Here is a 24,122-nt window from a genome sequence, read left to right on the forward strand (position 1 = left end):
ACTGCCTCCAACCTGGTGGTCAGCTCCTCCCGAGCCCTCTGCGCATCCACCAAGGCAACCTCACGTCCAGCATCCAGCCGAGACATACTCCAAGTTCCTCAAAGCGTACCATTCTTGCCTGGAGGTGGCCACAACCCTCTGACACAAAGGCTAGGAGACGCCTCAAATCCTCCATCACACTCCCCAAAGGCTAATAACTGAACTAAATAACTCTTTGGTGCCGTACGACTTTGCGTTCTTGTAATGCCTTCCCTCAAACTCCGTTTGGTTGCAACCTCCAAATCTGTTTCAAGCTTCTTTCTCACAGTACAGAACAATCCAGCACCCAGCGGGGTCGAGGGGCAGTGCCCCCGTGGGGTCTGGGGCAGCGCCCCTCGCGGGGTTTGGGGGCAACGCCCCAGGTGCGCTCCCGCTGCCAACACCAATTTACAACCCTTAGAACCACACGAAAGTCCATGGCGCACATCATTTCTATGATATTTTAAGATGTCAAAACCCTTCTTCTCCACTCTAATATTTTCAGCGTCCTGGCTCCAGACGTCATCGAATGATTTTTCAATCTGGTCGTCGTTTTTTTTTTCTTCCAATCCCTGATGGCACCCCGGCCATACAACCTGCCCGTACGGTCAACAACAACACTGACACCTCCAATCGTATGACCACCTTCCCGTGCGGTCAACACCCTCCTTACCATACGGTCACACCTCCAGCGTACGGATCACCTCGTACGGACAACATGGCCAACCGTCCACCGTACACCCCGTACGGTCCTCCTTCCGCACGCCCAACGTAGTTCAACCGTACGGGGGTCCACCGTACGGTGGTATTCCACCGCAGGTGACCTCCGTCGTCAGTGGTCCACCGTACGGTGGTCCTACCGCACATGGTCCAACGTACAGTGGTCTCATCGTACGGTGGTTCCATCGCACGGGTTCCCACCTCACGGTGGTCTCACCGCGGTGGTTCCGCCGTATGGTGGTCCCACCGCCACTTTCAAAGTTTTTTGTTTTTAATTCCCTAATCTAGTCTTCGGCTTGGGTCCCGTGCCTCTCTAATTGCCCTTTCTCGGTTTGCCTCGCCCGAGAGTCTCCCGCTTTGGTCCCGTGCTGTTCGAGTCACCTGCTCGGCCTCTCAGGTCCCCTTCCATCCTCCCGGGTCCCCCTCCGGACTCTCGGGTGTCCTTCCGGCCTCTCGGGTCCCCTGCGCGCTTTTCGTGGTAGGGTTTCAATTTGGACCCGTTGGTGGCAAGTCTATTTTCAATGGCCATCCAAAGACTTGGAACCATAAATTCTACAGGAACCACGGTCTCCTTTCCGTACATAAGAAGAAGAGAAGAAGAAGAATAATAATGATTTTGAAGGCTGCGACCTTCCACACGGGGTTCCAATCGTTGCCGACACGAATGATCTTGGGATTATCTACGTCATCGAGGTTTGGGGCGTCTCCCTTCCAATATTCTCTGTATTTAGGCAGGTACACCTCTATTACTTGCTCTGGTTCCTCTACCTTGAGCCTGTAGCTCTGGAACATTTCGTAATCCTCCATCTGCCAGTGGAAGAGCCCATTCAATGACCCCATCTCATCCTCGGAGCACTCTCCTAGTTTGAGAATCCCTTCGTCGTTGGGCTCCCTGCAGCCTTGTCCTCCGTCCTTTAGGTCGCCTTCTCCTTCACCCTTCGATTCCGAAGATGATGCCAGTTCCTCACTAACCAACTGCGTCCCAAGGTCTATGATAAACTTCCTTCCTCCATTCTCCATAGACAGAGTGTTCTTCTTCCAGTTGTGGGTGGCCTTGGCTGCCACTAGCCACCCTCTCCCTAAGATCGCATCATACCCTTTTTTCTTTAGTGGGATTACCACGAAGTCCAGTATGAAGGGTTGCGTCCCGATGGTAACTTGCTGGCCCATCAGTGTCCCGATGGGTTTCATTCCATGCTGATCTACTCCCAGCAAATTGAATGTAGATGGCCACAGCGTCGGCTTCCCCAGCTTCCGCCAGGTTTCTTCTAGAAGAACATTCACTCCTGATCCACCATCGATGATGGTATCGGTTAGAATGGTGCCAAGGATACCCATCTCCACAATGGCCGGGTTCCTTCCAGTGTTAACTGCCAGTAGCATGGGGTCTATTGTAGACCCCCCAGGAACATCTGTGCGGTGGTTGGTATTGGTGCGTGGTTGGGAGAGATTATTCAGCAACGCCGTTCGTAATTGAGGCATCGTTTGGAGGAGGTCGTGTACCTTCACACGCACCTCCAATTTTAAAATTTGATTCAGTATAGCCTCCTCCGCCTTCGGTCAGCTGGAAGTACCTGCCGTACCCTTCGCCTTCGCCCTTTCTCATATCTCTTTCTCAATTTCTTCCCGTGCTTCCCGTACCCTTCGTTTCTCCGTCTCCGGGTCTGGGCACATTGCGTGTCTGGCTTGGGCGCAGGTTACAACCAACACTTCCTCTTCTTTGGTTTCCTCGATATTGAGCAAGTTGACGCCAGACTTCGGGCAGGTGGCGTCTTCGTGGTCTCTTGGTCCGCACCATTTGCACAAATATTGTGTGGCCTCTCCCTTCGGGCAGTCTCTGGCGAAGTGCCCCCATTGGCTGCACGCTCTGCATTGTACCATCGGTCGGCCTTTGGAGTCGTATTGGATCCGGCTCCTTGTATTGTTATTGTTGTTTCATCCTCCCCACCGGTTATCTCAGTAGCCTCCCAATGTTGCATTGTTGTTCGCCTGGGAGCTAATGATACCGCCCTATGTAGTTTGTTGTTCCTGCGTAAGCAATACTTGTTGGTTTCGTGTTTTCATGTTGTAGGGGCATTCCTTGGTGGGATGCCCCATCAACTGGCATATATCACAATAGGCCTTCTTTTGGCAGGAGCCTTTCGTGTGGCCGTCCGTCTTACATTCCGTGCACCAAAGCTTCCCTTCGTTGGTCTTGCTCGGACCTCCCTTCATAACCTTCAGCTCTTTCATCATCCTCAGCATGTCCTTCTGCAGGGCTTGCACCTTTTTGCCGGACTCGCCATCGCTGCTGCTTCCCTCGGAAGAGTCATCATCCTCGGACGAGCTATTCTTCTTCTTTTTCTTCTTGGATGTCTTGGTCTCGCTCTCGAGATCCATTGCTCTATTATATGCATCTTCGTACGAGGTTGGTGGAACAATTTTCATCTTCTTCCGGATGGAGTGTTTCAGTCCCTCCACGAACCATCTCTTTTTCAACCCATTTGCTAGTTGACTCTCCATTTTCCCCAACAGTTCCTTGAGCCACCGACTATAGGCTCGGACAGTCTCGTTCTTGTTTTGCTTTATGCCATAGATTTCGGCTACTATTTCATTGTTGTCTCTGGGGAGGCGAAACTCTATCCCGAACTCCTCCTTTAGGTTGGGCAATGTGCCGACTTTGGTCTTATCCGTATCGGAGTACCAGTCGATGGCCACTCCCCTTAAGGTTGCTGGAAATTGTGTTACCCATTCGTCCTGGTCGGTAACACCGTTCGCTAACCATATGGTTTCGCAAGTGCGGCAATGGTGGATGGGATCTTCCTTCCCTTCGCCGTTGAACTTCGGTAGCTTCTGCTTACTTGCCATCCCACCGCTGGGTCTTGCTCCTTTGGTGCCTTGTGTGCTTGTACGTGGTGATCCTCTGCCTCCGCCTCCTGCACCTGACCCTCTACTCATGGGTCCTCCGGAGAAGGTTGTTGACCCCGAACTGAACAAATTGCCTCCCGTACGGTACCCTTGTGCTCTCTCGGCACTGTTGGTCGTACCGTCACCTTCGGTCGTCTCCCTCCGGTTGTCCTCCGAAATGGACAAGTTCTTTAGTAGGTCTCTAGTAGCATCGATTAGGTTTAGACTTCGCCTTGTTTGTTCCACCAACTCTTCGCGACTTCTTACCCTACGGTGGTATTCTGGCGAACTGTAGAGTTCTCCTTCGACACCCTCCGTGACTCCTAGGTTCCCTTCGAGCAACCCTACGATAGTGTAGAGAGTGTAATTCTCTTTGTCTATCTTTGCCTCCGCAACCTCTGTGACACCTCCTGGGTTCCCTTCGAGCAACCCCTCGGCCGGTCGTCCCTCGGCAAGCTGCCTTAGCCTACACCTTCATTCTATTTGCTGTTTAAGATTCAACACTCTTTGTGCCACTTCCCATTCGTCACTTTGTATCTTTTTATTTTTGTCCTTATTTAGTATATTTGGCATAAATCACTTCCGTACATAGCAAGCACACACCATGTACACAAAAAAAACTTTTTTATTATTTTGCCTTTCAGCCACAATTTATCTCAACATTGTGCCGGGATTATTATAGGGTTCAATTTCCCCTTCGCCTCTTGCCATCACGCTCTGTGTCCCACGATGGTTGTTCCATTTGCGCGTCGTCGGCCTCTGGGTTAATCTCACCGACGGGTAGGCCCATCGTGTCGGTACGCCATCTGTTCCTTCCTTTCCCGAGTATGTCTAGGCAACGGCGCCAAATGTTTACCCTCTTGGGTGAATAGCTTAAAGCATACAGATGCAACGCGTAATGCAGAATAGTAATGCCATAGATATCACATAAAATATAAGAGATGTTATTCCATTCATAATCGAGTCTCTTTGTACAAGTTACCTCCGAGGTATATAAAGGTACCGAGGGGGTGCGAGTGCCAACCGTCGCACCGTAACTACCATCCCTCGGTTACTGACTAACCAAGACAATTACAACTTAATTAACTAGTTTTATTCGTGTACAATATTGCCGCCAACAATATCTTTATTATCACATGAAATTATTGTAGAAGAAGACCAAAGATGGTCAGCCAGGGATTAGAGTCGATCCAACTAGATCATTCCCGACAACAGACAATGATAACAATATTACATACTTTGAATGAGCACCCACAACATAGGTCGATGGCTAAGGATTTCTTCATGCTAAGACAAGAATGAGTCACCAAGACTCCCATGTCTCCCTGCAACAACTCACACCTCCCTTGAAACTGAAAATCGATCAACAATAAGTGAGATGCCTGTTCCAAATCGATAATTTGACTAGAAACCTTTGTTTGCTCAGCTATCTTTTGTCATTGCCTAACGTTGTGAAACTTGGTGCCTTAGAAATGACTCTCGAAAACTTCATAAATCTGCAATAAGCTAATGCCAGCACTGTCTCCTTTTATTAGAGAATAATATGTCAGTCTCCCCTCTCATCATGGAGTGTAGGAGTCCACCCAACAATCATAAATATTGTCGCCCAACTCTTTTTTGAAGGAAGCGCCTAGGAATGAACGCAATAAATGCCCAACTAGGTTTTAAATCCCTCATGCCAGCTACAACAACCTTTGTTTTGACTTGCACGGATGTTTCTCAATCTTCCAAGCCCACGCCCAACTGTCTAGGATAGATAAACTAGGTAAACATGCTCCTTTGGATGAGTATTTATGTGCCCTAAACCCTCGACAGCATGATGAAAACATCAGGCCAAGCTTGGGTCATTCATAATGACTAGTAAGAATAGCTTCATCGCCAAACTCAGGTTAGAACTCAACACCAACCCTTGTATGATTGACTGCTAGGAATGGAACAATTTCCATTCCTAAATTGGAATAACAATTTCCAACTATTAACTCTGCCTTTCTTGCAAGCTTCTACAAAATTTGTCGATTTGTCTTGTTGGCAAGACTTCACAAATTGAATCTTCATTTGAACCTGTAAATCCTTTCTGTGCAAATTGAAGCCCTGAATGGATTTCACTGTATCGGTTAGGGAGGAATCTTTACCACCAAACTTGATCTTCATCATAGAGTTTTCGTTCTAGGGTTGTATTGAACAAACCTGTTCAATCTCCACAACTGTGGTTTCCAGAGAATTAACGATATTTAGAATGAATACAAATGAGACCCTTCAACCCTTTTATATTCTCCTTGGGAACTTCTCGGAATTTAATATTTGTTAAACACCTTTTCTTAAAATAGTAATCCTGTTTGCTCCAAAAAGTGACATTTTCAGCAGTTTAGTCACTTTTATGTTCACTTTATAAATAGTTGATTTAAGTCATCTTTTAATTTATGTTTTTTTGACAATTAGTAATTAATTTGTTCCCACAACCATTTGAAAGTACGAAAACTGTAGAAATGATATAGAACTGAAATATGAAGGTACCAATAACTCAGGAGCTCAACAAAGATCCGACTTGCTAAAAATGCACTTTCCAAAACTAGCCTTTTCCTCCAAGATGTTTCGAGCCTACTAGAAATGACTAAACTGTTATCGGGAAAAAATGTATAGTTTAGTAATGATAATTATTGATAGTTAGTTAGCCGACGGGTAGGTAGTTGGAGTCGCGACGGTTGTGTCGCACCCCTTCGGCTGTCATATATTGTACCACCTCCGGGTGTTGGAGGACATGTAATATTGACGACAGATTATAATATGAACATCCTTTGACATTAATGGCAAGCTTATTCTGGTACTTCTTTTGTATTGGCATTGTGCATTACTGTTCGATTTCTGTATTCTTCCTGTTTACCCAGTGAGGTAAACATTTGGCGCCGTTGCCTAGACGAACTCGGAACGGAAGACACGGATGGCGCACAGACCCAATGGGCCTACCCGTTGGTGAAATAAACCCAGAAGTCGACGATGCCCAAACAGAACTCTACGTAGGAGAAGACACCGCGACGAGAGAATTTTCAATTCTACTCCAAGTAGCCATTCAGACCTACGTTCGACGAGAGGCGGCGGGGGTGGAAGTCCCACCAAGTGCTGTGTGGACAGCGTTGGAAGTGAGTCCGGAGGTAAATCGGTTGATGAACCATCTCCCTCGATTGCTAGCACAAGCATCGTTGGCACAACAAGCTCGCCTGGAGGAGATTGCCCGGGAAGAGCGACGTCAACAAATTTTGCAACAGTACGAGGAACGGGAAGCAGAACGAGATGGCGCCAGGTCAGGGGCATTTGAACCGTGAGCCATACGGGGCGGAATAAAGAACACTTATTGTAATAATTATGTCATATTGTTGGCATAAACTTGTCTTCCACATTATGAATGAATAAAAGTGTTCTACTTTTTATGCCATTAAGTATATAGAAAGCTGTCTGGGAATTAATGCCCAATACACTGAATAAAGACAAAAATAAGCAACAATATATAGATGAACGTGCAGTAGCCCAATGTGCCTTGATCCTTGAACAGCAAGCGGAAAGGCGACAGAGGTATAAGCGAAGAGAGGAGGAACGCTCCGAAGGGGACGGTGAGGCCAGCGGCCACCCACGGAGTCGGGAGGAGTTACTTGCGGAAACCCGCCGTAGGATAGAGTGTACCAAAACTCAGTTGAGGGATTTGAGGGACTTGCCACGACTTGCCACACACACCAGAGGCTAGGAAAACTCCAAGGAGTGGGGAGGAGGCAGGAGAGGGAGAAGACACTGGGGCTGCCAGGAGTGTCGGAGGGACACCGGGGCACGGCAGTCAAGCACCCCTTATAGGATCTGACCCATCCGGAGTAGGACAACAGCCACCAGTAGTAAAAAGACAAGGCATGGCACAAAAACAAAAACTTCCAAAGTTCCATGGGGATGGGAAAGAAGACCCTGTCCGCCACTGTCGCACTTGTGAAACAATTTGGGGAGCGAATGGTGTTACCGATGAGGACGAGTGGGTAACACAATTTCTCGCAACCCTGAGGGGCGTAGCCATCGACTGGTTTTCGGATACGGATAAGGCTAAAATTAGCACATGGCTAGACTTGAAAAAGGAATTTCAAGCAGAGTTTCGTCTCCTAAGAGACGATAATGAGATCGTAGCCGAAATCTACGGCACGAAACAGAGAAAGGACGAGACTGTTCGAACCTACAGCCGGCGGCTCAAAGAGCTGCTAGGAAAGATGGAGAACCAGCCGGCAGACGGACTGAAAAAACGGTGGTTTGTGGAAGGTCTAAAGAAATCCCGTAGACGAAAAATGAAGATAGTACCTCCCTCTTCATATTCCGACGCCTATAACAGGGCAATGGATAGTACCTCCCTCTTCATATTCCGACGCCTATAACAGGGCAATGGATTTAGAAAGTGAACAAAAGACATCCAAGAAGAAGAAAAATAAATCCTTGTCGGAGGATGATTCCTCTTCTGACAAAAGTGATAGCAGTGATGACGACTCTAATTGGAAGGTACGGGCTCTCCAGATCGATATGGAGCGAATGATGAGAGAGATAAAGGCAACCAAAGGAAGCACAAGCAAGGGCGACGAAGGGGAGTTATGGTGCACGGACTGCCGTACCGACGGACACACCAAGGGGTCTTGTCCGAAAAAAGCATTTTGTGATATTTGCCAGATTGCCGGACACCTTACCAAGGAGTGTCCGTACAAAATGAGGACCCGTAACCAACAGGTTCTCTTTACAGAACCATCTGCGTCAGTCGGCACGTCCCAACCTGCGAGCAACAACGCCTCGTCTGGCGGCTATCGAAACAACAGGCGAGGAAGAGGTAATAATAACAATACGAATAATAGAAGCCGAATCCAATACGACGCTAAAGGGCGGCCGATGATACAATGTCGAGCTTGCAATCAATGGGGGCATTTCGCCAGAGACTGTACAGTGGAGGAAGCACCACAAAAACTTTGCAAGTGGTGCAGTCCGGGGGACCATGATGATGGCAATTGTCCCAAATTTGGCGTGAACCTGTTGAATGTAGAAACGGAAGATGTACTCGCCATAACAAGGTCCAAGACGAAAGCGGCCACTTATCCAGATCCCCGCACGGAAAAACGAAAGGCACTGGAGGCACGAGCGGAATTGGAGAAGGAGATGTCAACGAGCAAGGATGCACAGGGGCTTGCGGGTACTTCTCGCTCTGAAGGAGAAACAAACATTATAAACCAACTGTTACAGGTCGAGATACCCGTCAAAATGAAGGACCTCCTGGAAAGTATGCCGCACTTGCGAGCGACATTGTTGCAATCCGCAATGATAACCCCAGTAGGCCGACCAATACATGGCAAGGACAACCTTGGCGAGACAGCGGCAGACCCATTAGCCCTGACGATCAGCAATGGTAGACACCCAACAGTGGTGGAAATGGGTATATTGGGTACCATCCTGACTGACACAATTGTCGACGGCGGGTCGGGAGTAAATGTCTTGCCAGAGGAAACATGGAAAAAATTGGGTAAACCTACTCTCTGGCCGTCCACCTTTAATTTATTGGGAGCAGACCAACACGGCATCAAGCCGCTTGGCACACTCATGGCGCAACCAGTGACGATCGGAACACAGCTGTTCGTCTTGAATTTTGTGGTCATCCCATTGAAGAAGAAGGGGTATGATGCCATCCTCGGTAGAGGTTGGCAGAAAGTATACCATTGACCTCAAAACTCAACTGGTCAGTGAAGAGTTGGCGTCAGAGTCAGAGTCCGACGGAGACAACGATATCGACGAAGGAAAAGATGGCAGGGAACCAGATGATGAAGGCATCTTAGGAATTCAAGCCTGTTCTGAGGATGAGACAGATTCTTTGAAAGGGCTCTTCCATTGGCAAATGGAAGACTATGAATTATTGTACGGGTGCAATATGTTGGGGATTGAAGGACCTGACATGAACGAGTTTCCGCCAGAATACGGACAATACAAGGAAGGGGATGTCCCTATGGATGACGCACCAGCGCACCAGTTTGACAAAAGTAAGCCCATAAGGTACGAAGAATCCGCACTTCAAGTTACAAACCTTGGAGAAACTTCAGAACAGAAAAACATTCTAGTCGGCGACGACTGGAATCCGGTCTTAAAGACGGCGGCGTTCAAAATCTTCACAGAATACAAAGATGTGTTCGCTTGGACGTATAAGGACCTCAAGGGGGTACCACAAGAACTTTGTGTACATCGGATCCCTCTGGTTCCCGGAGCCGTGCCCGTACGGAAGAGGCCATACAGGATGAACAAAAATTATGCGGCTAGGGTAAATAACGAAATTGACCGCATGCTTGAATCAGGGATTATCTTCAAGGTCCAGACGAGTGAATGGGTATCACCCATTGTGATATCCTTGAAAAAGGAGGCCGATCAGATAAGAATCTGTGTAGACTTCAGGTGTTTGAATGCTGTCACAATTAAAGATCCATTTCCCATACCATTCACAGACACCATCCTCGAGGAAGTCGCGGGTCACGAAATTTATTCATTTATGGATGGATTCTCCGGATATAATCAAATTTCCATTGCAGAGGAGGACAAATTGAAGACCACCTTTGTCGTAGAAGATGGCGTCTATGCATACAACCGGATGCCATTCGGGTTGTGCAACGCGCCAGCTACCTTTCAACGGATAATCCTCCATATCTTCGATAAAATGTCCGTAGGAAACTTCAAAGCATTCTTGGATGATTGGTCCATTTACAGCACGGAGGAGGCACATCTGGCCGCACTTGGCGAATGCATGGAGAGATGCCGACGAGCCCGCCTCGCCCTAAATCCCAAGAAATGCAGATTCATGGTGCCTCAGGGCAAGTTACTAGGGCACATCGTCTGCAAGGCTGGACTGAAGACGGACCCTGACAAAGTACGGGTCATTGTGGAGATGGAGGCGCCCGACGATGTCACTGGCGTCAAGTCATTTCTTGGGCACATCGGGTATTATAGGCGGTTTATTAAGAACTTTGCCCAAGTATCATACCCACTTGATAAGCTGACACGAAGGGGGGAGCCATACGTCTGGGGGACGGCCCAAGAAGAGGCTTTTCAAGAGTTAAAGTCACGGTTGGTGGGTGCGCCAATCTTGACATACCCAGACTGGGACAAAGAGTTCCATGTACATGTCGACGCATCCAACTTCGCCATAGGGGCCACCCTGGCATAGGTTGGCAGCCACGGGCTGGACCACCCAGTGTATTTTGCAAGTCGACTCTTGTCAAACGCAGAGAGGAACTACAGCACGACGGAGAGAGAAGCCCTCGGCATGGTATACTCCGTCCAAAAATTCTGACATTACCTATTGGCGACACCATTCACATTTTATGTGGATCACCAGGCGTTGATGTATTTGGTGAACAAGCCAATCATCCAAGGGCGGATTAGTCGATGGCTGTTGCTGTTACAAGAATTTACGTTCAACATCATTGTCAGACCTGGCAGGAGCCATGTCATAGCTGACCAGCTATCACGGATCAAGTCTAGAGAGCCGGCCGAAGGCGTTAGCGAGGATTTTCCGGACGCCCATCTTTTCCGCATTGCCATCCTTCCTCCCTGGTACACGAGTGTGGGTGAATACCTGTCAACGTCAAAATTTCCTAAGGAAATGTTAGCAGGCGAAAGACGGAAACTTGTATTAAGAAGCCGAACATTCCAACTTATAAATGGCCTTCTCTACAAAATGGGACCTGACCAGATCCTACGACGATGCGTCTTGGAAGAGGAAATCCCAGGAGTATTGAGAGAAGCCCATGAAGGGGCCGCTGGAGGACACATGGGACCGGATACGACAGCAAGGAAGGTCCTACTAGCGGGCTTATGGTGGCCGACACTGCATAATGACGCCAGAGAATGGGTGACAAGTTGTGATACATGTCAGCGTGCTGGGCGACCGTTAAAGAGAGATTTCATGCCACTTAACCCGTCGCATGCTCAAGAGTTGTTCGAAAGATGGGGGTTAGACTTCGTTGGTCCATTGAAACCGAGTCGCGCCTGACGATGTAGATACATTGTCGTGGCGACAGAATATTTGACCAAATGGGTCGAAGCGAGGGCTTTGGCAGACAACTCTGCCGTCAGTACAGCGAAATTTATTTATGAACAGATTATCACCCGGTATGGAATACCTATTCAATTGACAAGTGATAGAGGAGGGCACTTTGTAAATCATATTATTCGACTACTGACAACCGAGTTCAAAATTTTTCATTCCCTATCAAGTCCGTACTATCCCAGAGCAAACGGTCAGGCTGAGGCGACCAACAAAATCATGGTGTCGGTAATTTATAAGTCCTGTGGGGTGGAAAAAGAAGACTGGGAGGAGCGTCTGCCGTCGGTACTTTGGGCGTACCGAACAACTTACAAAGTAACCACCGGGCAGACACCTTTCCAATTGATGTACGGCCAGGAGGCTGTGGTACCAGTGGAATTCATGGTGCCAAGTCTCAGAATCGCTATTGACAACAGGCTAGGCGACATGGAAAGCCTTCGAGAGAGACTATACGCCCTAAATAAGCTGGATGAAAGATGGACGATGGCACAGTGGGCGACAGACGTGGCCCAGCAACGAAGGAAACATTGGCACGACCAACACATTCGAAGGGCGAGGTTCACCCCGGGGTAGTTAGTTTTGAAATATAATGGACAAAACGAAATTAAAATGGGGAAATTCAAAGTTCGATGGTTAGGGCCCTTCCGGATACGTGAGGTCAACACGAACGGGGCGATAAAGTTATGGACGCTGGACGGGAAGGAGATACCAGACGCAGTCAACGGGTCCAAACTGAAGGTCTATCATGAACGGAGGGAACCGAGAACCTCCAGTTAGACGGCCGCAGCTAAAAATTAGAAAATTTGAAAAAAAATATATATATATATATATATATATATATAAAATGGGGAAAAAATATATATATATGTATATATATATACGAAAATTTGAAAAAAAAGAGTATATATAAAAGAAAAATTGAAAAAAAAACAAAAACAAAAAAAAACAAAAAAAAAACGAAGAAGAAAAAGACCACCGTACGGTGGACACGTAGTGGCACCACCGTGCGGTGGCACCACCGAAGGTGGAAGCCACCGACGGGCCGCGTGAACATAAAGCCGCCCAAACCCAAACGGAGGAAATAAAACACACCACCACTACCGAAGGAAAACAAGAAGATATCGCCGGGGGGGGAACGAAGGAAAATACCACGCGGTGCCAAGGAAAGGAACAACGCCGAAGGCACATCACGCCACCCGCGCAAAGGGAAAAGGAACGGCGTACGAAGAAGACCACGCCGCACGAAGGAAGCACCGCGGAGGGAGAAGAAGCCCACGCCACGCCGCGCAAGTTTAAATCAGCGAAGGGGAAAAGAAGACGCAGCCGAAGGGAAAGGAAGGGCAACGCACAAAACGCCGGGGATAGAAAAGCCACCGAAGCCGCACCGCACGAAGGAACACCACCGCCAACCCCCGCCGAACAGCGCGAAAAGAAGGAAGCTACCGTGCGGTGGAAGGAAGGAAGTTGAATTTTGTGCGAACACCATGCGGTCAATAAAAAACGCACCGCACACAGGCATATCACCGTGTCTACCGCACGCCCAACACATAGGCACATCACCTCCGCACAGTCTTAGCTGCCCGGAGGCAGTTAGCCGCTTTTTGCAACGCGACGGCTAAAATCAAGAATCAGTTACAGGAAATTAATGGAGTCTGCAGGAAAGAGGAATTGGAAAAAACGGTTGCAGGAGGGCAGCCACATGAATAAGGATACGTGAGTTCTTCCTTCGGGTGTTCGCATAGCCGGTAACACAATGCACGCCAGGCAGAAGAGAAAGGCACCACAGCAGCATGCCGCACGAGGAAAGAACGCATTGACCCCACAGCAGATCACCTTTGAGGGATTGAATGGGTCCGAATGCAGGAAGTGGTGGCAGGATACACCAGATGATGATTTGGTGAAGAAGAGCCTTCGGAAAGTAGGAGTGGAGTGGGCCGTCCGAATGCCTGTGTTTGCTGTCCGTGAGTATGAGGGAGCGTTACGATTCATGGTTGATACCTTTGATCGCCATTCACGAACGAGTACTTTTGAATACTTGGGGAGGGATATCACGGTATCCTTCAAACCTGCAGATTTTACGAGAGTGTTTGGCATTCCAGGAGTACATGGCAAGAAAGTGGAATTGAAAGCTAAGAAAATGACACGGGAGGAAAAAGAATATTGGATTAAACGAGTAGCCCGAGACTTGACCACAGCAGAATTAGAGAGCATTGTTGATGCCACGAAGAGCCGTGGGATGCGTAGGTCTTTTGTTGCAGAGGGCCATTGGCGATGCATAATGGACGTCATCAAGAGCAGGTTGATGGAGTCTGGTAGGGCATCGGACATCGCTCTCCCTCAAATCGTATTGATGAACGGGTTGCTGAACGGTGTTGTGTATGATTGGGCTACATTGTTATCAGAACGGATGTGCGAGTTCTTGATGATGGAGCATCGCACGTTTTACATGCCCCACTATGCCATCGGATTGTTTCTGGAGGCCACGCGAGAAGTAGTACCGGAGGCAGAATTGGAGATACAGCCACAGAAACCATTAGCAGACGGTGAGCCTCCTATCATGCATTGGAGACACCTTGATATTGGCCACTCTTCCGCGAAGCGGAAAAGGATATTCGAGACCACCTCAGCAGAACCTGATAGTGGGCGAGAAACTTCTAGTAGTGCAGAGGATTCGGAGGATTCGGAGGATGAGGATGATAGCAGTAGTCGGGCCACAGACGAGGGGAGGATGGAGCCCGCCGGAGAGCGAGTGTTGTTTGCACCACCCACACTCCCACTTGGCACACTTGTGGGGTTGTCAGCAGGCAGTACTTCGATTCCGGCATTTGGGCAGAGCCGCACGCCCGTTACACTCGGGCCCATGCAGCCGGCCGCATCACCTTCCCCCATACCACCGTAGCAGGCTCGTGCACCCGCCGCAGGACCGACTCCCACAGAGGCATGTACTGACAGCAGGGCGGAGTCGTGTGGTCCACCGCAGGGAGGCGTGGCAGAGGAGATGGTTGAGACGGAGCCTCAGGTGCGACTGGACGTTGTGGGATCCGAGGCAGTGGTGACGGTTGCTGCCTCAGCCCGTCGTGGAGAGTAGGGTGACGACTCTCGTCTGGGAGATTGAGCAGGTTTACAGGGAGGCCTACTATGCCTTACGCCAGACGCAGCATGAGTCTGCGGTTCGCGAGGCTGCTCGAGTTGAGTTAGAGCAGGACATGGCCAGACAACAAGCCTCGTGGGCAGCCGAGAGATCAGAGTTGGTAGCACAGCTTGAGACAGCCCGCGCAGAGAAGGTTGCGGTGGACACCCGTCTTTCGGAGGAGCAGAGTGCGCGGAGTCTCGTCCAGCAGGAGTTAGATGTTGTTCAAGCTCAGTTGGTTCGCATGACAGAGTCCGCCGATACCACGGAGAAGGAGCTACTGGAGGCTGCGCTTATGGTGAAGACGGCCTTAGAGAAGGTGTTGGTGGCAGAGCGGGATGTGGCAGCACGCACCCAGTAGGTCTATGAGCTCCGCGCCCGCCTGGCGGCCCAGACACCCGCATCTCAGCCTTCGACTTCAGGGACGCTTCCTCAGCCCCCTCCTTGACTTTGTTTTGGGTGTATATATGCATTGTCTCCATTTTGTTGTTAGTCGTCGGAGACGACTTCTTTTTTGGGGGGGATGATGTTATCGGGAAAAAATGTATAGTTTAGTAATGATAATTATTGATAGTTAGTTAGCCGACGGGTAGGTAGTTGGAGTCGCGACGGTTGTGTCGCACCCCTTCGGCTGTCATATATTGTACCACCTCCGGGTGTTGGAGGACATGTAATATTGACGACAGATTATAATATGAACATCCTTTGACATTAATGGCAAGCTTATTCTGGTACTTCTTTTGTATTGGCATTGTGCATTACTGTTCGGTTTCTGTATTCTTCCTATTTACCCAGTGAGGTAAACATAAACCACCATTGGAAAGCATCAATGGACCCAATAAGATCCTCAAAACTCAATGTCAATACTCAAACTCCAAACCAATAAGGATCTCTCCCTCCAAGAAAGTTGGAGCTGAAAAAAATGCAGAAATGACAGAGAAAGGGGGTGTTATAGTCCTCCCTTTTGAAAGATTGCTTTCCCTCAACAATGCTAACTCAACATCAAATTCACCTGATTGATTCAGAATGAAGCTCATTGTGATCCTAGGATCTGAAGATCTCACCATGCTGTCACTTCGCCACTTTGATTAAATCTGGAAACCCATCATGCCAAATCTACACTTTCCTATCTTGTAACGCAACAAAGAAATCATCCTCAAAACCCAAATTGGGATACCTGTCAGCACATAGAATATCTCATACCAAAGTGACTTAGTGTAATCTACATTTGCAATCCCACAGTCTAACATGATCCTGGACAATGGGAAATTTAATTTGTCAAACAAAAAAGTATGGTTCTCAGTATATCTCATTACTGTCCTTGTCAAGTGGTTGATACAAATGATGACAGCATCATTAAAATTGTAAGCTGAACTCATAACTATCCCAGGAATGCTTCTGTTGTCACAAACTGATAGTACCTCATGAACACAATCTCCAAGTGTTAAAAAGGCAGTCCTGTGCACACCAGTTTACACAATCAGCTGCAATCACCAGTGCAACATCCGAAATCACAGATCCACAACATGAAATGCTCACGATAAGCATTACTAATCAATGTGGAAGTTAGAAATAGTTGAACCATGTCTGAAAAATATCCCACATTTCACTGCCATAAAACCTACGAGTACTCAAAATCAATCTGCTCGTTGATTTATTTTATCAAAATCAGCATTGTAATATTGGGGCAGTAGCTGCAATGATAAAATATTGTTGTATTCATAGGAGATGTGAGCATGGAAATGATTGGAAATACTTCTCCAATGACTAGATTACCACCACCATTCAACTCCAATAAAAAAAGACTCCTCCCCTTGGCTGGAAAAACTTGCCAAACCATTTGTATGCAAGTAACCAAATTCATGTGTTGGCTGATTGGAAGGTGGACAGCAGCTCCAAATCTGAAATATTGTCCAATGGCCTGCCATTGAATAGTTCGTTTGTAAGCTGCAATCTCATTTCTTTCTCAATCAAGAGGATCACCAATCAAAAGCTTACCTTTCTTGATCACACAACTATGCACTTCACTCAAATTCAATCTCTTACATTCATGTGAACCAAGGGTCCAATCATAATAGAAATCTATCCATTCAGTCCCTGAAAATTCACAACCCCATTCCCGAGTCATAACCTCACAATTGAAACTTTCACTTGATCAATCACTCATACAATTTTTCCCTTGTCATAAAAGCTGTTTTTTTCATTGACTTATTAAAATTCGATGATATGTGCTTTTCAAATCAATCTTGGAGAAATACTTTGCACCTCAGAATCCATCAAGTCAGCCTTTCTTACAATGGAAACTTGTATTTAACGGTTCTTGAATCTATACTTGCTCTCCATTCTCCATTTATTTTTGGCGTAAGCATTGTTGGCATTGTACGAGCACAGATTTTCTCTTATCAAACCTCTATCTGACAAATCTTGAACTTGTTTATTCAACTTTTAACTCATTGATGGTCTTATTCTATGTTGAGCTTTATTTGTAAAGCTAGCTTCCGACATCAATTAATATGATGAGAAATTTTCCTCATGGATGTTAATCCCCTTAGCGACTCTTTGGAATAATCTTCTTGCGTTAGTTTACCAAAATGCTTACTTTGCATTTGTTGTTCCACCTTATGTTGTTTTGTTTTTGGAAATACAACAAAAGATACCTTTGTCTTCTTTACTTATTTGAGGAGCTCTTTGGTTGAAAGTGTTGAAATGTGGCGACTGATCAGCAAAGTATTGTACACTCAGCACGTATCCTCGCCGCCCCCGAGAAATTTTTTTTTGCCGTTTTTGTTGATGAAAACCGACATTGTAATAAAACCCTAAAAAAGGCCGACTTTGTTTGTTGCCCTAAAAACGCATGTTATAAGCGGCTGGGATGCTTAAGGCATTGTAAGGTTGATGTACTGTTTTTGCTGGATAATAAGAAAGATTGGACGGCTGTGTATGGTGGACGTAACCCATTCTGGGTGAACCACGTTAAATCTCTGTGTTATCTGTGTCCTGTTTTATTTCTTTATCTTTTGTATTTAAATCTGCATATAATTGTTAGTTCATATTTGCTTCGGATCTGCTTGAAACCCTAACAGAAAGTGACACAACATTGCTATTTTATCCTCTCTTCATAGGCAACATCTTAAACTTCTTCTGATCCTTGTTGGTCTGAAAATTCAAATATATTCTTTTTGCCATCATGTATTGCACTTTTGTCATACTGGGGTCTACACAACATTACAAGGCAAGCATTTGTAAGTATTACATCACACCACACTTCATCATGGTGATTTTCAATATATAAAGTAACCTTGCATTGCTCACTAATGGTTGCTTTGTGACCCTTTTGTAATGAAAAGACTTTGTTTTTCATTTGGATAGGTGTACATTTCTAATTGAACATCTACACTATGTCAATACAAACCAGTTTTTTTGTGCTACCAGTATCTATGATCAAGTATCAACTTGCATCACTTCAGCTTTTCACTTGGCTTTGGAATTTCTCGTTTTATGCCATGATCCATCTTTTTTTTGGTTCAATACAATTTTTTGATTTAGGGAATTTTCTCCATGTTCAAGTTTTACTAGTTCCATCTCACACTTTTTATACTCAGCTTGGGCTACATGCTGTAATGTTCCCTTGTTAGCCGTAATCAGTTTGATGATTGCTAACCTATTTCCTGAGTTCCTGTAGGTGAATTGGGTTTGGAAAGGGGTATTCAAGATCTTGGAGAGCTCAAGTTTAGTTTTTCTTGGTTTCTTTTTATGACATTGAGCCCAGTTGGTAGTATGGATTGTGGTGACGCTTTCAAAAACATTTTTTGGTCTCCTAGGGTGTTCTCCAATGTCTAAACTTCTTGGGGAGCATGTCTGCTTTCAGTAAGTCTTTGAGTTGGCACCAGTCTTCATTCCACTCCTTCAATTTTATCATAGCATGATTAAAATTGGATTTCGGAGTCTTGGTTCTGCAACTTGGGTGGAATATTTAAAATATACACTTAAGTTTCTAATGTTTAATAATAAAATATTTTCTGAAGTGTTATATTTATTAAAGTTGCTTATGCCCCCTCAAAGTGGATGCCTTGGGGAAAATGTGGGGGACTTGCACATGAAAAGTCATAGTATATTGTGAATAAGTCTTTTGATGAGAAAATGAATTATTTATATTTTCAAATTGGCTTTTTTCCCTCCAAAACTATAAAAGGAGGTTGAGGGGATTCATTTTGCAAATGTAAAAGATTTGATATTGAAATGCTGCTGGATCGAACCTGCAAGTTCTTCCATAATATTTTGAGGATGAAAACCCTCTTTAGGTTTCTAAGTTTCTTCTTGTGTAGAAGATGTGTGTTTTGTTAAATCAGCAATAAGGGTGAATTCCAAATGCGAATTTCATTAAATGATGCTTAAACATGACATTTGTTGAGTTTTTTTACTTTTTTCTTTTTTTGTTTTGTTTAAGCCAGTTAGTCAAAGGTTCTTTAGGAGCTCTTACCCAGGAAAGAATGAGATAACAAATAGAGAATGTGTCCGAGCCTGGCATTGAGTCAAAGACAAAGCTTAAAAACCTACAAAATAACAGAAATAAGTTTGTTCAGGTTTTGTTATATACATTATGGTAATACCTTATTTTGGCATATGTGAACAAAGCTTAACTTGGGTTTGAAAAATGGAAGGCTTCTCCTTTTTCTGAATTTTCAGTTTATATTCCATGGAATGCATTCCAAAATAAAATCGAGGTGATTAGTAAAATATCAGATTTTCATCAAACTAAGCTTGCCATTTGTTTTCATCTTGAGTGCTTTGTTTTTTTTTTCCATTTTAAGTTTGCATCTTTGATACTCATATATGGAGTACAATATGAGCAACCTTATCAATAATAACTAGCTGCTTTCCCAATGCATGAGCTAGTAACACTAGCATATGAAATTGGGCTTTTATTTTTTCTGTCTGAATATTTTTCACAGGCACACCCATCTTTGCCGCAATTATACCAGCCACATCTACTTGATATTGTTGGTTCTCTTGGAAAAGCATCCTGCATTGTGAATTTTCTTAGAATGCATGGATAATTTGCAAGACAACTGGGTTTTGGGAATGGCAAATTTTTTTCTAGATTTTAGGGATGGCAGGGGGATGATGATTGTGTGTGTGTGACCCTAATTTGCTGAAGACGTACAAAATTAAAGAGATAATTGTGAACACAGCTGAAAATTAATAATTCAATGTCAATTGTCAAATCATAAATGTTAAAAGATAAATTGAACTAATTTATGTCATAGTAGCATTACTTGGATTGGGCTTAACTTGACAAACCAAAAGTATAAATGGAACTCACTTTCTCAAGATTAAAATGGGAAAAACTCAGGAAAAAATGTTGTTTTCCATTTCTGGTGCAGCACAAAAACATTTTTTTGTTATGTTTTTTAAAATCAGAGTGGTGGTCTGGGAGCAGCAGCCCCTAGTGGGGTTGAGGTACACTGTAATTTTTCATAAAGTAGAATGGTTAGTGTTGTAATTTTTTTTCTTATATATTGAATTTGATTTTAATTTAAGTTAGTTCTTGTTTCTCATGCTTCTTTTTTGTTAAATTCTGTTTTTCCTTTCCAGGTGAAATACCATCTGCAACTGTAGAGGATGTTGAAGTTGCAGTCAAGGCTGCACGCACTGCTTTTACAAGAAACAGAGGAAAGTACTGGGCCCGGACATCAGGAGCCTTCCGTGCAAAATATTTGCGTGCTATAGCTGCAAAGGTAATTATGGTTCTTTTCATTGTTATTTTCCCAGTATCTATTGTGCCATTATCTGGGTTTTATGTTGGAGAAAAATATTTTGTCCTCATTCTTAGGCATTTTTTCATAGTATTTTAGTTAAAATTCATGTGGTTTTATTTTGGTATGCCAGAATATATGGTGGAGATAGTGTCCACCCTTATAATTGTAATGGTTCTTTGGTATATTAAACGACTTGCTAAAACTTTTTCTATGGGAGATCATGGTGAAATAGAATTGAAATAAGAAAATGGGCCCTGATGTATGGGATCAGTGTCTCTTTCATGACTTGAAGGCTTTGTGATAGATATGCACGTTCAAGGGTAGGGAGCCAAGTGAATGGTGACTTTTCTCTTGCAGCAAGACTTCACAACACATGTCAATAGGGTTGAAAAGATTTCTATGATACTCAACAAATTGAAATTGAAGACTCACACAAGTATCGTAAAGCTAGACTGAAAGTGCAATAAACTAGGCACAACAACAGGACCTTTGCCACTGAAATTCTGTACCGATTTTTGGAGTTTTTTAATATCCTTGTTCAGTGGTTCTGGAAGATCATAACCAAATTTTTGAGAATGCTAAAATACTGATTTAACACAGAAACAAGTTGAATATCAATTGCTGTCAAGTTTACTGATTTTTTGTTGGCAAATTGTGAACACCACACATGAATGAAATGTTGAATTTCATTACAATAAGGGAACAAGATCACATCAAAGTTTTATGGGGAAATTTGTAAGGCATATCCCCTTACGAAACTTATTTAAAACCCCTTAAAATCATACGAGACCAAATCTGGAACATAGACAACATATATATGGAATCTTGAAACCTGTTGTGACCTCTTCACACATCACCCCATTGCAAACGGGGACCTCCTCTTCCTGCTTTTTCGTGTCTGGTTAGTTTAGGGTTTTGGCAGCATAGTTGGCAAATTTGAGTGCCCGAGTCTTGGAATTTTGATCATGCCTAATTGCTATTAGGGTTTTGAAATTTTGCATAGGATCAAGTGTGTAAAGTGTTAGACATTAGGTGATCCTAGATTTTTGTCTAAGTGTGAACCTTTTGAGTGTTAACGTGTTTTGAACGTCCTCGTCGGTGATATTTAAGTGCCCTAGTGTTTTAAGGACCTTTAGGCGTTGTTTTCTCGCTCCTAGGAGGTTATTCAAGTTGAATTTGTACTTTATCCCGATAGGTTTCCTGATGAAAATCCATGTTTTAAGGGTCTAAACGTCAAAATTCTTGATGGGAGGTGCTTTTCCCCCCATATTTCCGATGACCCATGATTTTCCCCCACTCAAAATCTTGATGGAATATGAATTTCCACTGGATTTCCGATGGACCTCCTTTTTTCCCCATCAAATTCCCGATGCAAGGCGATTTTCCACCAGGACGGCAAAAATTTGACTAAGTGATGGGAAACCCTTCTGATGACCCACATTTTTCCCTTGGAAGTGTAGATGACCTTAATGCGGATGAAGTTTAAATTCCTGATGCAGATCGATTTTCCACCAAAGCAGTTAATGATTGAATTTTGAGGATTTCTATGCGGATGATGATTCCTGATGATGGGCAAATTTCCCCAAGTGCATTTATGATGAATTTTTTGTCTAGATAGTTATCCAGATAGGGGTCGATTTTCCCCCAAGGTGATTTTTTTGAGCTAAGTGATGAAATTAAGTTGGATTTTTCATTTCAGATAAATGGCGATTTTCCCCTAGAGACTTTTTTGTGCAAATGTGATGAAGTTTCATTGGGATTTTTTAATCCAAAGTGGGTCGATTTGCCCCCATGTGCATAATTTCAATATTTTAATGATTTTTATTTGGATTTTTAATCCAAATGTGGGACAATTTTCCCCAAGGGTCAAAGTTGATCAAATTTCGAAATTTTTAAAAATAAATCAGCCCCAAAATTAATTATTTTTGCAATGGTTGATGATTATTTAAAGATTAAAAATAATTAATAAATAATTTGCAATAAACATTTAATGATTTACACCTTCTAGGAAAAATCGATCACCTTCTAGAAGCAAATTGATTTTTCCCAGGCAAGTATAAAAGCAAATGTTATGTTTTATCCCACATTGCTTGTGTGGTGAAAACTCAAGGCAAAAGCAAGTTTAAAAAAGAGCGACCAGCATTATAATAATAATATACTTGTTGAGTGTGATTGCTAAGTTGCTGATTTGGGCGAATTTCTCCATCTTGGTGATTTTTTTGTAGTGTCAACTTGACATCATTGAGGCAGAAGTTGGTATTTGAAGTTTATTTTCTGCCTATTCAGACTTAGGCGATTTTATTTGGAGGCCATTGGAGCAAGTTTTGGAGAGTATTTTTCAGATTTGGGTGATTTTGGAGGTGGCACCATTGTTGAAGAAAGGCGATCGTGGTACAATCAGTTTCCCACTTTCACATACCTAAAGATTCAGGGATTTCAGTCCGAACCATACAAGCTTCCTAGGTATCTTACAAATAGGATGATCCTATTGGAAGTGGTTAGACAACTTCTGGAATTTGATTTCATCCAGAAGGAGAAACATAGAACAGGGATGACATTTCCTATTTCCGTAGGAAAGACATTGGAGGTGTGCCAATCCGGTGTTGCACCTAGTACGGTGCTTGAAGAGATTGCATTTTATCGTGAGAAAGATTTGATTCACATAAGAAAGTTGGAAGGATCATAGGAGATAGATTCATAGACAAGGTGGACATTGAAGATTATTGGGCCAACCTAATGGACGAGCAAGCACTCAAGAGAAGAATGTGGTCCAGAATGTTCGTGGATTTCATGAAAAAGTGTGAACTCTTTCTCATTCCTGATCAGGTGTTGGATGATCAAGATCATACTCATCCACAATACGAAAACAAAATGAAGAAGGCTATCCTATTGCCTAATTGGTCAGAACAAGAAGTGAAAGATTTAGTGAATTGATGAGAGAAGTCTTGAGTTTCTCCAAAGGATGGGTAGACAAATAGATGAATAGATTAGTTGATATGGATGTTATCTTCACATATGATAAGATGAAACCAGAGGAATCCTCTTCCCAAGTTGATCAAAGGACAATCGACAACATAAGGGTTCATGCGGATGAGGAGAGTCAAGCTCCAAAGCGAAGGAAGAATACACGAGAAGAAACCAAGGCTAGAGGGAAGAAGATTGAAGAAGTAAAGAAGAAGAAGAAAAAGCCTTTATCTCCCCTCAGTGTCCCATCAATCAAGGAGATTGATATGCCAGAACCAAAAAGGGATTTTGAGCAATGCTCAAACACAGTGATATTACTAGATAATACTCAAGAGTTGCATGCCACAACCACATCCGCACCACTAAATGAAGATGATGAATATTCGGGATCTCCCACTATCCTTTTGGAGGTTAGCTTGGGAAAGAATGTGTATGATTTGTCTAAGAATAATGATGATGATGATGATGTTATCTCGACATTGAAGGAGCTTGATCGAGAGATGTGTCTTGATGATGGGCAAATTTCCCCAAGTGCATTTATGATGAATTTTTTGTC

General features: G+C 44.4%; 1 protein-coding gene across 1 annotated transcript in view; it reads left to right on the top strand.

The window, feature by feature from the left end:
* LOC131065597 (aminoaldehyde dehydrogenase 2, peroxisomal) overlaps positions 1-24,122 on the top strand; it is a 133,094-nt gene that overhangs the window by 15,951 nt on the left and 93,021 nt on the right. The window contains exon 2 of the mRNA XM_058000159.2: positions 20,439-20,581. Within this exon, the coding sequence (XP_057856142.1) occupies positions 20,439-20,581 (143 nt within the window). The remainder of the gene's footprint in view (positions 1-20,438; positions 20,582-24,122) is intronic.

Source organism: Cryptomeria japonica, chromosome 7, assembly GCF_030272615.1.
Source record: "Cryptomeria japonica chromosome 7, Sugi_1.0, whole genome shotgun sequence".
Lineage (NCBI taxonomy): Eukaryota > Viridiplantae > Streptophyta > Pinopsida > Cupressales > Cupressaceae > Cryptomeria > Cryptomeria japonica.